Source organism: Danio rerio, chromosome 19, assembly GCF_052040795.2.
Source record: "Danio rerio strain M-AB ecotype USA chromosome 19, GRCz13ab, whole genome shotgun sequence".
Lineage (NCBI taxonomy): Eukaryota > Metazoa > Chordata > Actinopteri > Cypriniformes > Danionidae > Danio > Danio rerio.
Window position 1 is genome coordinate 16600001 of NC_141039.2, and position 13670 is coordinate 16613670.

A 13670-nucleotide genomic window follows, 5' to 3' on the forward strand; every position below is an offset into this window, starting at 1 on the left:
CTAAAAATGTTATGGCACTTCAAACATCAGCAGTCAGGTTTCAGGGGTAAAAATGTACAAAATGATTTTTTTTTTCATAGAGAAATACATTTCTAAAAGTTCCCCTGCTGGTGCTTTTTGAAAATTACCCTTCATGCAGCATGTAACAGCTGTAAGTCAAACCATGTATAAAGTTACTGCCTCTCCAAAAGAATTGACTCAGTCTAAAATAGAAATCACAAATCGCTGTTTCTTCATGCTGTCTGAACAAAACATAGCCCAACCAGATGTTGCACCCGCAGACAGGCGAAAACATGCTTTATCAATGAGTTCCAGCATTGGGCTCACACATATACTCTGTATTGCAGCTGATTAAAGTTTCAACATATTCAGTTTGGCCTATATTCAATGCTTAATTTGTAAATAAATAATTCCCAGAACAAAACCAGGAAATAAGTTACCGTGACCAATGTCCACCAAACACTTCAGCTTTCCCTGAACATGACGTCATTAAACAGTGATATCACATTTCTCAACTGTCTTTAATTATTTTTTTTGCCACATAACATTATAGGTCAGTCATGAATAATAAAAGCATGTCGCTACAAAAATAAATCATATAAACAATCACTATTCAGTTTACTTCACTATTATGTCTCAAGCAAAAAAATAATAATTAAATAACTCACTCAGTCTAATCTTCAAGAAGAGCCCACAGCTACTCTTGTCATGTTTTCTGGCTAACTTGAAATCGCTTTGCTTCTGTCTCCCGCTATCCTGATCCATTTGTTCAGTTTCATCTTCTCGAAATCTCTTTTGATTGATGATTAGGCTCATTATTAGATTTACTCATGGTTTTAAACATTGTTAATATGCTTGACTACCTCTGAAATTTTTAAAATACAAATATTATTTAAGTAGACCACCATGCCATTCTTTATTTTAAAGTGGACTTTTGCTTTACCTTGCGCATGGTTACTACCGTCGTGTGTGCGCATACACACAATCCGCACAGCCTTCGCTTGTGGTCATTCACATGCCCTTGCACGCGCACATGCAGGTATTCACCACACACAAGCTTACACTGGATCCATTAAAATAACCACCAGAATGCAAAACATAAATATGACGTTTTCCGGAACAGGATGCGGCAAAATCTGGCTCAAATTAAGCACTGCCTATATTTATGGATTATTTGTAGTGTAGCTTCATTATTTTCAGTGATATTCTATCAGGTTTTTCAATGAAAATTCGCCCAGTTCAGTGCAACACAGAACTTAAAATGCAGTAATTACATGGTTAAAAAACAACAGTTAAAAAAAAAAACTGATAAACTTTTGAAGAGAGCTGTGAGCTTCCAAGTTTCATATAAACAGAATTTGCGGTTTAATTCATCTGTTTGCCTATTGACTATCATCTTTTTTTTTTACTGAGGAATTTGCGAAAATAACTCCTTACCTATGATGCTCTACAAAAAATGCAACCAATCAGAGCAAGCATGGCACACCAAAATAAACAAAGCAACCACCTTTAACTCTGCACATTCAAATAAAGCTGCTCAAATGGTAGAATGGAGTCTGTCTTTAAAGTCCCCTCAATAGCTCCACAAATAAAAGTTCACCTTTTAAAGGTGTAATTCACCTTTAGTGATTTAGTTTGGTTTATAGTTTTAACCTCTTAAACAGTTTTTCAAATCCCTAATGCATTCTATATTGTGGAACAATTCATTTTCCAAAATGTAACTTCTCGACTCCATAAATGTAATTAATAATTGAACCATTTTCAAACTCCTTAAAAGATTTATATTTAAAACACTGAATATTGAAAAGCTGTACTATTTTAGGACACTCACTGGTACCAGTTGGTGAGGGTCATCATGATGTAGAGAGAGGCGAGAAAGAGAGAGAAATGGAAGAAAGAGTAGCCGTATGTGACACCGTCCTCTTCGTTATCCACAGCTCGTCTCACGCCATCCTCAGAGATGGCATCATTGGCATCAGAACTCGCCAGACCCTGAACCTCCTCTGTCTGCATGAGCTTATTCACTTGGCTGTTGTTTGAGGAACGAATGCTAGAAACAGAGAAGCAGCAAACACAAAAATACTATTTAAAACAAAATACACAAATAAAAAAATCAAATGGGCAGAGTAAGAGTTATGAGATCAATAGATTTATCATTTACATGTTTATGCCAAATATTACATTTCAAATAACATTAATAATAATAATAATAATAAATAAGCAATTGAATAAGTAAGCAAATAAAGCGAATAAGCATGTAATAAATACCATTTTAAACATGCAGACTTAAGAAATGTTGCATTACTCCATTTAACTTATCCCAATTAGTTTTTAAACACATTCTCAGATAATGTTATTCTTTTTTTAGGTCAAATTAAATTTTACCAACCAAAAAGCTTGTTCAATTAATTGAAATCATAAAAACCTATACTACTGAACATTTGCAATTGCATTTACACAATAATAAAAAAAAACATTCTTCTTTTTTGATTTATTCTTCTTAAATACGCAGGGTAAAATAAACAAAATATCAAGGTAGAAATCATCTTTATTTTAATTATTTTAACTTTGCTTACTTAATTAGAAAAAAAAAATCATTATTATTAAAAAAATGGATATTATTATTATTATTGCTTTATTTTATTATAATTTAAGTTATGATATTAAATCCTTCTTTGTTTCTGGCAGTGGTAAAAAAAAAAAAAAAAAACCTTACCTGGCATACAGTGTGCACAGGAGGAAGATGACCAAACCCACAACGCTCTGGGCATCCCACCATTGTGTAAAGACACCAGGGGTGCTGGTAGGAGTGGGTGCTGCGGATTGGCCTTTGACTATACTTAACAGACTGGGGTTGCACTTACGGTCTGTAACCAGAGAGACATCATATAGGTTTAATTTATTTACAAGCACAAAAAAGGGCACAAAAACAGAGTAGTGCACTCGAATATGTACACTGTTTCTGTTATGCATTTTAAACATGCTAACTGGGCTGTAATGCAGTGGTTGTGTTAAGTAGAGCAATAAATGTGACAATTACGCAGAATTTCCATACAGCTCTCCACAGGGAAAAAGGTGCTTTCAACTAAAGTTACAATTGGCCAGGATGTAGCTAACGCATGTCATTGTTTCCATTCTGGCAACTCCATGTGTTTGTGTATGCCTTATTTCCCAGCACCCAATTATGCAGACAAACAAGCATTATCTAAAACATTCCAATGTCTTTCCAGAAACTCTTTTTTTCTTGAAGAACTTACTAGATACTACAATTTGATTTCTCAGTTTGGTCATGTTTGTTTGTTTTTCACATCAGCAACACATGGATAGTACATGGCAAGATCAATATAGATAAAAATACATATTCTAGAACAATGGTTCTCAAACTATGGTACATGTACCACAAGTGGTATGCAGGCTTCCTTCTAGTGTTACTCGGAGGAATCGTTGAATAATTCAAGTAAAAAAAATTACCACACTTTTAACCCTTTGACGCGTACGATAACAACGATGTGATCAGGAAATTGATTTTAATAGAGTAAACTGTTTATTTTATTTTCGTTTTTCTAATGTTTGTTATGTATTTTATCATCTGAGGTTATTTTCCACCCCATACTTGTAACAGTTGTTGGGGGCGTATCTCGTATTTTTATATTTCAATGCTGACAGGTATGGTTTAACCACTTGCTTCTGACACACATAGCCTTCTTTAACGAGCAGTAATCAGTTGCATGTATATACAAGTCATATATACATGCAACATATATTCCAAAATTTATCACACAGAGTTATGACATACGGTATAACCTATATTTATAAGGTCAAAGAAATATTTGCAGGTTTTGATGAATAGGCTACTTTATGATAATACTTTACATTTAAGTACAGCAGTTTTCTTTTAAGTTTTTAAGAACAGTGCAATTTTTAACAAACTTTTAAAGTCACATTTTAATTTAAACGTTAACATTATATATTATATATATATATATTTTTACCTGTAAGTGTGTTATTAACAACAACAACTTCATAATTCAGTGAGAAATTATACAAAAATATATGTTTAGGAACAGTTTTTAGCTTCATATGTTATAAATTAAAATTCCTTTATAGTTATTGATTTAAAACACAAATTAAATTACTCTCTACAGAAATCTATTCTAGTGTTTTGCTCATATATTCATGATGTTTGAGACAATTATTCATTGCATGCAAAATAATAAACGAATAGAAGACAATTATATAAACTGCAAAGGTAGAACAAACTAGGGTTTAGTAACTATTTCTATATTTTGTTAAGAAATTGCAGTTTTTACTAAACTGGATTGGATTAAAGTATTATTTTTTTACTAGACAGTAAAGACAAAAAACCATAGCATTTATTATAGTTTTTAAAAAATACAAAAATAATTAATAAATTGTGATATTGCAGACAATATCAATATAATACATTTTTACTATTTAAAATTCTATTAAAAACTTAAACTACTATTTGAAAATGTAACAATATTACTTCATGCATAATATTATTGCAAACAACCACTAAAAATAAGAGAAATCGGTCATTAACCTCGATCATAGCCTCAGTCTCTCTTTGCTTGCGCATTCAAGTTTAATGACATTCCATCAGAGGGCGTGATAGTTAAAGAGAGGTTGTGTGCTGTAATCGGTTTGAGAACTACAGATAGTAGCTTATTTAAAACATAAAAAAACTCATAAAAGTTCAAAAGTCTTGTAAAATTCCAACTTTTTTTCCGCCTCAGTATTTCAATGAATGCTCCACAAATTTTTTCAACAAAAACAAAAATCAAAGAGCTGACTGGAGACACTGATTTCCACAGTATCTTTTTTACATTTTTTATCTCTTCAACAGTCTTCAAAACACCTTATTTTGTGTTAAGATCAAACAAATTTGAAAAACTTTGATGTTGATGGCAGGAATATGGAGAGTAATTTTCATTTTACGGGTTGGCTTTTTGCAAGGAGTAAAAATGGTTAATACAACTATATATACACATTTTGAATCTTGCAAAACACTAAATATGTTAACCTTTTATCTGAAAGTGTTTTTGCGAATTTCTTTTTATAGGTGAGGAACTAAATGTAGTTCAGAAATCTATTAAAATTCATTGAGAATTAAGAACAGCATGATATGGGATCTGGTTCTCAGACTTACTGGGGTTGTTGCTCATGGCAGACCATGTGAGATACATGGTGTAGAGAGAGATGAGGGACGCCTGGAGGAGACCAGAGCTTGGCTGAGCTTCCTGTGACATATATACAAAGCAAATATTCAGATTTTGAAGACATGTATAGCTCAGCATGTTATACTACTCTTGTATTATTTCAGAAAACGTTTTAAAGTAAATATTACTAAATGTACATTTCCACTGATGAGCAAATGAAAGATTGGGCTGGTGTTTCTGCTAGATTTAGTACACAAATCATATTTGTAATTGGTTTTCTAATTGGATGCTTTATGGTTGTTATACGAACCATCTGTGTTTATAAAACATTTTTATATTATTCTTTAAGAAATTAAAATACCATTAGGAGTATTGTATGGGAAAAAAATCAGTCATAAATATTTTGTGCTTAAATAAAATGAATGCATCTGTAATTATTAAACGTAAAGGGAAACGGAACATACCCATAACTTTAGGAGAGTACAATTCCAAAATCTGAGATTAGAACAGACACAGATACAACATTTGTTTGTTTGTTTGTTTGTAAACGACTTTTAAATTTTCTGATGTGTGGGTGTACGATGTGTGGGTGTAAACACGAATACAGTTTCACCATGGACAAGATAACCTGATTACGAGTACGACACTCCACTGTCAAAATTAAGTCACTGCTGTCACAGGTATTAATAAACAAGCGAGAGCCATCAATTGCAACCGTGCGCATGCGTAATGAGTAGGGCTGTAACGATACACGATATAAAATCGAAATCGCGACACTCAGATCTACGATCCTGTGTCGCGGTGTGATAAGGGAGAATCGCAACACACCCCGTACCTTTCCAATAACGTCACGCGTGCCTGCAAAAGTTGAGCTAGTTGAAGAAGAACGTGAGGAAACACTTTTTTCCCGCTCGACATTACGAGCACTGCTCCGTTTAAGCCCTCGCAATTAGCGTTTAACCTGGAGAGCTCGCATAGAGCTCTTAGTAAGGGACTGTCTGAATGTGTCAGGAATATCAAAAACAAAACCAACTTAACCCCTCTTGACAACAGACAACGGCAGAAACATTGCCAGTGCTGTCAAAGCATTGTTGTTAATGTGGCTGCGCAGAGAGGGATGGGCGTTCACCAGATGCCCCGACTCCTCTGCAGAGGAAACTTTTCTGTAACCGTGCTCTGCGCTTTCTGTTTAACCAGGAACTGTTTAAACTGTTTAAAGGCCAGGAAACAGGACGAAGCTTTCAGTTAAGATGAACAGTTTCTATAGTTATACTTTATTTATAGATAAAGGTATTTGGCTCTGCATATAATCACTCTATCTTGCTGGAGTTTATAGCCGTTTCGCTTTACTTCAGGACGCATAATGCCGCTCTGAAGGTCTAATCGCTGTTTTAAGTTATCCAGAGCTGTATGAATGTACAAATCCTGAATATCACAATATTATTAAATATTACAATTGTAACAACACAGACAGCAACACTTATGCACAATCGATACCCAGCTGATTCATAAGAGGACCGCGCTTCTTCTCTACTTTTTTCCTTGTCAACATAAAGGCAGTGAGATGCGCCTTGTTTTCGGCTTATAAAGCATGTATGCACATTAATGCAATAGCATATTTAAACAACAAAACTGTTTACAAAAAGTCTACATAATCGCGCGTTGTTGTTGTCTTTTCATCACGCAGCGCGTGCACTTGAACCGCGAGGGAGAGAGAGGAAACCATCAGGACATATTCTTTAAAATAAGGATTTCTATTAAAATGTAAAAGGTTTTGTTATTATAATAATAACAGCGGGGCATTAAATAATTGCATATTTTCCGTGGAGCGGGCAATTTGAGGAAGTCTGCGATTTTTATTTGACGGAAGAAAAAACATGATTGGAAAAAAACAGCCTATGCCGGTTGTTAAAAAGAATAAGTCAGTATTTTTGTTTTGTAATATAAATTAATTATTTAAATTAAAATAATTTAGGGCAGTCCTATTTATTTTATTCATTTTATTTAGATTATTCTGCTCTTCTGTGCTAAACACTGCAGGTGCGTGAAGATGCTCAGTTGTTCTGTTCTGTTATTAATATGCTAGCATATAAAAATAAATCAGTATTTTAAAATGCAATATTTAATGTGTCAGACACAAAATAGACACGTCAATTTGTTTAATATAAAATTAATAGTAATCTGACCAGTTAACCGTTATTAAAATAACCGATTAATGAGCGGTGGTTGTCTGTTAGCAAAATTAACCGAAATGAGCATCCCTAGTAGCCATTTAATTTACTTTTTCTATGTACAGTAAGAGAACTTGATTGAAAAAGATTTTTTAACATGCTTGAACCATCTACACTATGGAGTTTAGTTCTGTTTGGTTTTTCAAAAGTATTTTGTTACAAAGAAAACAAAAATGATATAATTTTATTTAATAAAAAATAGTTTTAAAAATCTTTTTTCCCCACCCCACACGAAAAAAAAATCGTGATACGAATCGAATGTCAAAAATCGTGATACGAATCGAATCGTGGGTTTGGTGTATCGTTACAGCCCTAGTAATGAGACACTGAATCCAGACTAAAGTAAGTCCGCTGATCAAAACGGCTGGGCAGTCCAGCTCCGACACACCGTCTCAGGTAAGATTTTTGTTATTCCCTCTTTGAGAAATGTCAGTCGTGAGCTGTAATAAAGGTTTTGTATTCCAAATTTCATTGCGTGGTTCGGTGTGTTCTCAAAACACACCCAATAACACTCATATATTCTATCAGGGGACATTGATCTAGAAACCAGCTGTGGCTATTTGAATATTCTGTATTTATACTTTAAAAGTAATTCAACCAAATATGCATTTGAATGTATAGATATGGGCCTTACATCTTTCCAACTATAACTGAGTACAGTATATTATTTTATTGACAGTGTGTCAAAAACACTCTCACTAAACTGAGCGGATTTCCTAAACTGATAGTGGACAGGAAATGATAAGATGAAATAATAAAACTAATAAATAAAATAAACAACAAGAAATTACTGTGAAGCAAAAACAGCTTGGGGGTGTAAGACTGACCTGCACTTTTGGAAGGATAGCCACCACAGACACAATGATACAAAAGATCAGGTTAAGACTGATGAAGACTTTGTTTTCTGTGCAGTCATCTGGCTGGGTGTAGAAAATATAGAACAACACAACTGCAGCAAAGGCACAGATATAGTGCACCAATGTGAAACTGAGTAGGGCTGTGAAGAAAACACACATACAAAAACATTTAACATTTGCATGCATGCCTCTGTTTCTGTTTTTTTCTGAATATTGAGGAATTAAAAGGATTTGTAAAAGGCTAAGAGCAATTACAATAATTCTAAACAAGCTATTGTACAATAGTTCCCAATGAAATTTTAAATGTGACACCAGTTTGATTTTACAAAACGTGTTGTTTTATTTCTCAGCAATGCAATTTTGACAAAAACCAGGTGTGACCCATTTCTGGAAAATATGATATTTAAAATCCATTTGCTCCAATAGCAAAACTAACTAACTAACTAACTGTCTGTCCATCTATATACACGCATATAGATTTGCGCATACATACACATATACTATATTGTTTTAGAAACATTCACCAAAATTAACTACTTTTATTTGAGTTAAATGGCAAGCTTGGATTAAACCAGCCAAACTACAGGATTCTCACTCCATAGTTAACTTAAAGAACATTTCAAGGACTTTACAGATCTGAATTAAAGGCCTTAATGTGGGAAAACAATTTCAAGTGAGTGAAAGGTTAAATTGTGTTTAATTGGAAGATATATACTTCTGATTTGCATAAAACTGAGGAATAAGCTGTGTTTAATACATTTAATACTGTATTCTAAAATGACCTGATTAAATAATTTAATGTTTTTTATTGCAAACAGCTTAGACTTGTGTAAGTAGATGTTTTAAGATATGTGAACATGCTCTAAAAAATTGTTTACATTATCTTAAGAAAATAAATTCAAAACTACAACAGATTATCACTAATTTTGATTAGTGGTCATTTAAGATTTTTAAGAACTCATGAGAACCCTGAAAGCTAGCTTAAGTCATTTTGATTTCACTTTTTCGTGGCAGTTTTTCAGTTTAGAAGCAAATACATGCAGAAACAATTCTGCTGAACATACCTGCATACCAGCATTTACTGTTCCCATCCTCTGCATTCTCCACCCACTTTTGGTTCCATGAATGAGCAAAATCGACCAGCAGAATGAGCTGGATCAGAATGAAGATGAAGGAGCCAACCACACCGAAGTAGTACCACACTGCAAAAAGAAATACAAGTTATGTAGTCTTTCCTTTTAGCAAAGAACTAATAAAACTCTGCCAGCAAATTGTAAGGAAATTAAGATTTTAGAGAGATGGTAGTAAACAATTTATAGTTAACAAAATATTTCTGAGCTGACAATCAATCAATTAATGAACAACATAAAATAAAATACATGCTACCAGGTTTATGTACTGAACTATACCTTATTTAACCATTTTGTCTTTTCCCTAAAATATCTTGGTTTTTGATGACAGTGTGAACCCTGCTTCACATACAAGATTATACAAAACCTAAGCGTCAACACAGGCAGGAAAGTGCTACATTAGACAAGTAGGTGCTGATTCACTGTGGTCTGTGATGCACCAAGAAACATCAGTGTTTACTCTACAAATGTGTTGTGGCCACATGGGTATCAGGTGTAAATGTCGACTGCTTAGAATCCCGTCTGATGTGACAACTAAAACGATTATCCCTCCTGAGAACCACAGAGCTCTGGAAAACAACCTACACTGTTGTGGATGTCAATAAAGAATGATTAGTATTTTATATAGCTAAAAAACTCACTGGCCATTGAATTAAACTTTTACGATAAAGAAAAAAAGTACAACAAAGATAAATATTAGGTATTCCAATTATCTAATAATCTATTATTATTATTATTATTAGACCTTATTTTCTTAAGCATTAGTTGATGTACCTGTGTTGAACATTCCATCTGGAATGAAGAAGGCTCCCACTGTAATTCCGACCAGAATCAAGAACTTGAAAAACCAGAAGCTAAAAAAAAAAAAACAGGTCATGGGACATTACATAAAGCTTCCTGGTCAAAAGTAAAACCATTGTGCAAAAAAGGAATTCTCCATATCAAGCTTTCACCAGCAGAGTGCAGTAAAAAATAATAAAACTACATACCCATTTTGAATTGCAGCTCGTGGATCCTTGCTGCTTCTCACACGGATCATGATGATGGAGAAAAGGAAGAAGAAACAGGCCATGGCAAAGCACATTCTATAGACCGATTTATAGCCAACAATGACATCACAGTTCACCTTCCCTTCAAATCCAGGTATAGAAGAGCCTCCTTCACAAAATCCTGGAATCTATAAAAAATGAATAAATAAATAAATAAATGAAAAAATAAATTAATTCATTAATTAAAATAAAAATTACCAAGCGAATAATATTTTAAATCACCGTGATAACATAATGTGTGGAATTTATACATTTAAAAAAGTCAAATAAAAAGGAATAGTACCTCTCTTAAGTAAAATCTAAAAAATGACAAATAAATAAATAAATAAATAAATAAATAAATAAATAAATAAATAAAAATCACAATAGAATAAAACAACACAGCAGAAACAGATCTCTGTTCTCAGGGTGTTGTATTGCAATTGTTTTAAATATTAATAAAAAAATAAAATTAAATAATAATAATAATAATAATAGTAATGATAATAATTGTTATTATTATTGTTATTATTATTATTATTATTCAAAGAAAAAATAAACCAAAGCATAGCACAGTAGAAATGTGCATATGCAGCCAATTCTCTAATGGAGACCTTCATTCACCCCCCTCATTTTTGGATATTTAACTTGATTTTAACAGCATTATGTTTCTGATTGTGAAAACATAGCCTATAATGTATTGGCAATGTCCCATGTCAATGACAAAAGGCGTGTGGATTAAAATTGGGAATAAATATAGGTGCTACTGCTTATATTTTTCGTATATAGACATTTTGGGGGGTTAGGGTTGCTGATGATTACGTTGGGGGCAAGAAAATGGTTTTAAAACTATATCGGGTTTTAGAACCATTTTTTCTGCTGAAAGCTGCATTTGGTTTAAATTTACAAATTTAACATCAGCATGTTAAACTGCTTTCTAAATAATTTTAATGCATTTAAAATAAACTCAAAAAGAAAACCTTTTTTTTTTTTACATTTGAACTGCTCACTAATAATAGTACTTCTTTTGTGTAATGTTAAATCTCACAGTTAAATATGTAGCAGCTTTTAAATGTAGATTTAGTTTCACTATTAATTATTTATTTATTATTATTCTTTGATCTGTGAAGTCAATATTTACTAAAAAAAAAAAAAAGTATACGTATACAAGTCTTAGTTGTTGTTTCTTGTCAATAACATAAAACACATCCATCCCAAATATTTAATGTTTATTAATTTCCTGTTTATGATAACTATTTGTAGTTTATAAAGTATGATAGTAATAGGAAGAAATACAATTTACTTATATGTATATACCTATCTAATCTCTTGCTCTCTATTTTCAGGTCAGTTTAGACTGAACAGAACATATGCCATCATAAATCAGACCTAACAGGAACCATGCCTGCTATACCGTACCTTCTTTAGCTGTGTCTCCATGCCTGGCAGAATCATGATGATGGACACTATAGTGCCCAGCAGCAGGAAAAAGGAGAAGGCCAAGCGGGTCACAGTGGAGTTGTATGTTGAAGGGCAACATCCTGATAAAAGACACGGAGCAGAGCCGCACAAACACGACGCCTACAGGAGGAGAAAACGCAGAAACATTTTCAAACGCAACAAACATACCACATATTTCTCCGCCCAAATACAGTATTAAACGCAAACTTTATAAACAGCAAATATGGCATTACTGCATGATCTAAAACTTGAGGAATGCGTATTTCATTGTTTTATCAAAAATGTGTAACTTAACCTAACTTATTTTGTAAACAAAACACTCTCTAAACTTATAAATGGAACTTCTGTAGAAATCTGATGTGAAAGCTTCTGGAAAATCCATTGCTGTCTGTCTTTACCGGTTAAAACAAGACAACACAAAAAGACACAAGTTATTTAAGTAAAATAATTTCAGTTTAAAACATTATTTTGTACTTACGCAGCTCGCCAGCGAACACAGGGCCATACACGCACCCATAATGTCTGAAAACACACCGAAACTAAAGCAGAAACGCGGAAGTCAATCTTTCCTCTTTTTTAATAACTGCTTGTAAAAACGGAGTGATGATTGGCTAGCAATACATCGCTGAACTGATAAACCAATCAGATACCGGTACAGAGTAATCGCTGTAGTAAAGATTTACCTATGATACACACTAGACGGCGCTGAGTCTCATAACATGTTTTTACAGTGCAGTGTTATCAAAATTAGCAAAACAAACATATTTTAAACATACCATATAAATGAAAAATTCGCAATATCTCAAAACAAGCGATAACATATTTATTACCACATAGATAATGTTTAAATCCATACATAAATTCTGCATTAACAACCAAACACTTTAAAATATACAAATATACTTACATACAGTTAAAGTCAGAATTATTAGCCCTCCTTTTAAATATTTTTTTCTTTTTTAAATATTTCCCAAACGATGTTAACAGAGCAAGGACATTTTCACAGTATGTCTGGTAATATTTTTTTTTTTCTTCTGGAAAGAGTCTTATTTTCTTTATTTCAGCTATAGAATAAAGGCAGCTGTTAATTATTTTAATATTTTTAAAAATATAAGCCCCTGCAGAACAATCCACCTGCAGAACAAACTATCATTATACAATACTTTGCCTAATTACCCTAACCTAGTTAACCTAATTAACCCAGTTAAGCATTTAAATGTCACTTTAAGCTGTATAGAAGTGTCTTAAAAAATATGTAGTCAAATATTATTTACTGTCATCATGGCCAAAATAAAATAAATCAGTTATTCGAAATGAGTACTTAAAACTAATATGTTTAGAAATGTGTTGAAATCTCTGTTAAACAGAAATTGGGGGGAAAATAAACAAGGGGGCTAATAATTCAGAGGGGATAATAATTCTGACTTCCACTGTATATAAATATAATATACAAAGCAAATATACAATGCACAGAAATGCTTCTGAATGTTAAAAGACCTTGGATAAATAGCAGTTCTAATAATCCAGTCTGATAATGTTTTGAGCAAAATAAATCAAATTTAGCTACACATTTTTTCATTTGTTTTATATTTATTTCAAGTTTTCTATCACTTTCTTTCAGTTTCACACAGATGTTATGGAGCATGCATTTAAGCAGTTGGTATGATTTGGAAAAAAAAAATCTGTTATATTTAAAAGTTTAAAACTGCAAATAGATGTAAATTAATATGCTAAACATTCTCAGAAAATGTTATAGATTAGCTTTCTCTACATAGGCCTACTT

General features: G+C 32.7%; 2 protein-coding genes across 3 annotated transcripts in view; both read right to left on the bottom strand.

Annotated features, from left to right (window-relative positions):
• serinc2 (serine incorporator 2) overlaps window positions 1–12439 on the bottom strand; it is a 13220-nt gene extending 781 nt beyond the window's left edge. Inside the window, exons 1-9 of one of the 2 annotated variants that reach the window (NM_001045182.1) lie at window positions 12366–12435; window positions 11846–12007; window positions 10388–10575; window positions 10173–10252; window positions 9333–9470; window positions 8239–8408; window positions 5171–5261; window positions 2717–2867; window positions 1832–2050 (exon numbers count right to left, since the gene is read on the bottom strand). In NM_001045182.1, the coding sequence (NP_001038647.1) occupies window positions 1832–2050; window positions 2717–2867; window positions 5171–5261; window positions 8239–8408; window positions 9333–9470; window positions 10173–10252; window positions 10388–10575; window positions 11846–12007; window positions 12366–12404 (1238 nt within the window). In that variant the 5' untranslated portion in view covers window positions 12405–12435. Of the gene's footprint in view, window positions 1–1831; window positions 2051–2716; window positions 2868–5170; window positions 5920–7738; window positions 8409–9332; window positions 9471–10172; window positions 10253–10387; window positions 10576–11845; window positions 12008–12365 lie in introns of those variants that run through there. The other variant, XR_015516103.2, reaches the window with a different exon arrangement.
• Window positions 1–13670, bottom strand: part of LOC147839576 (uncharacterized) — an 846284-nt gene that overhangs the window by 350455 nt on the left and 482159 nt on the right. The window lies entirely within an intron of this gene.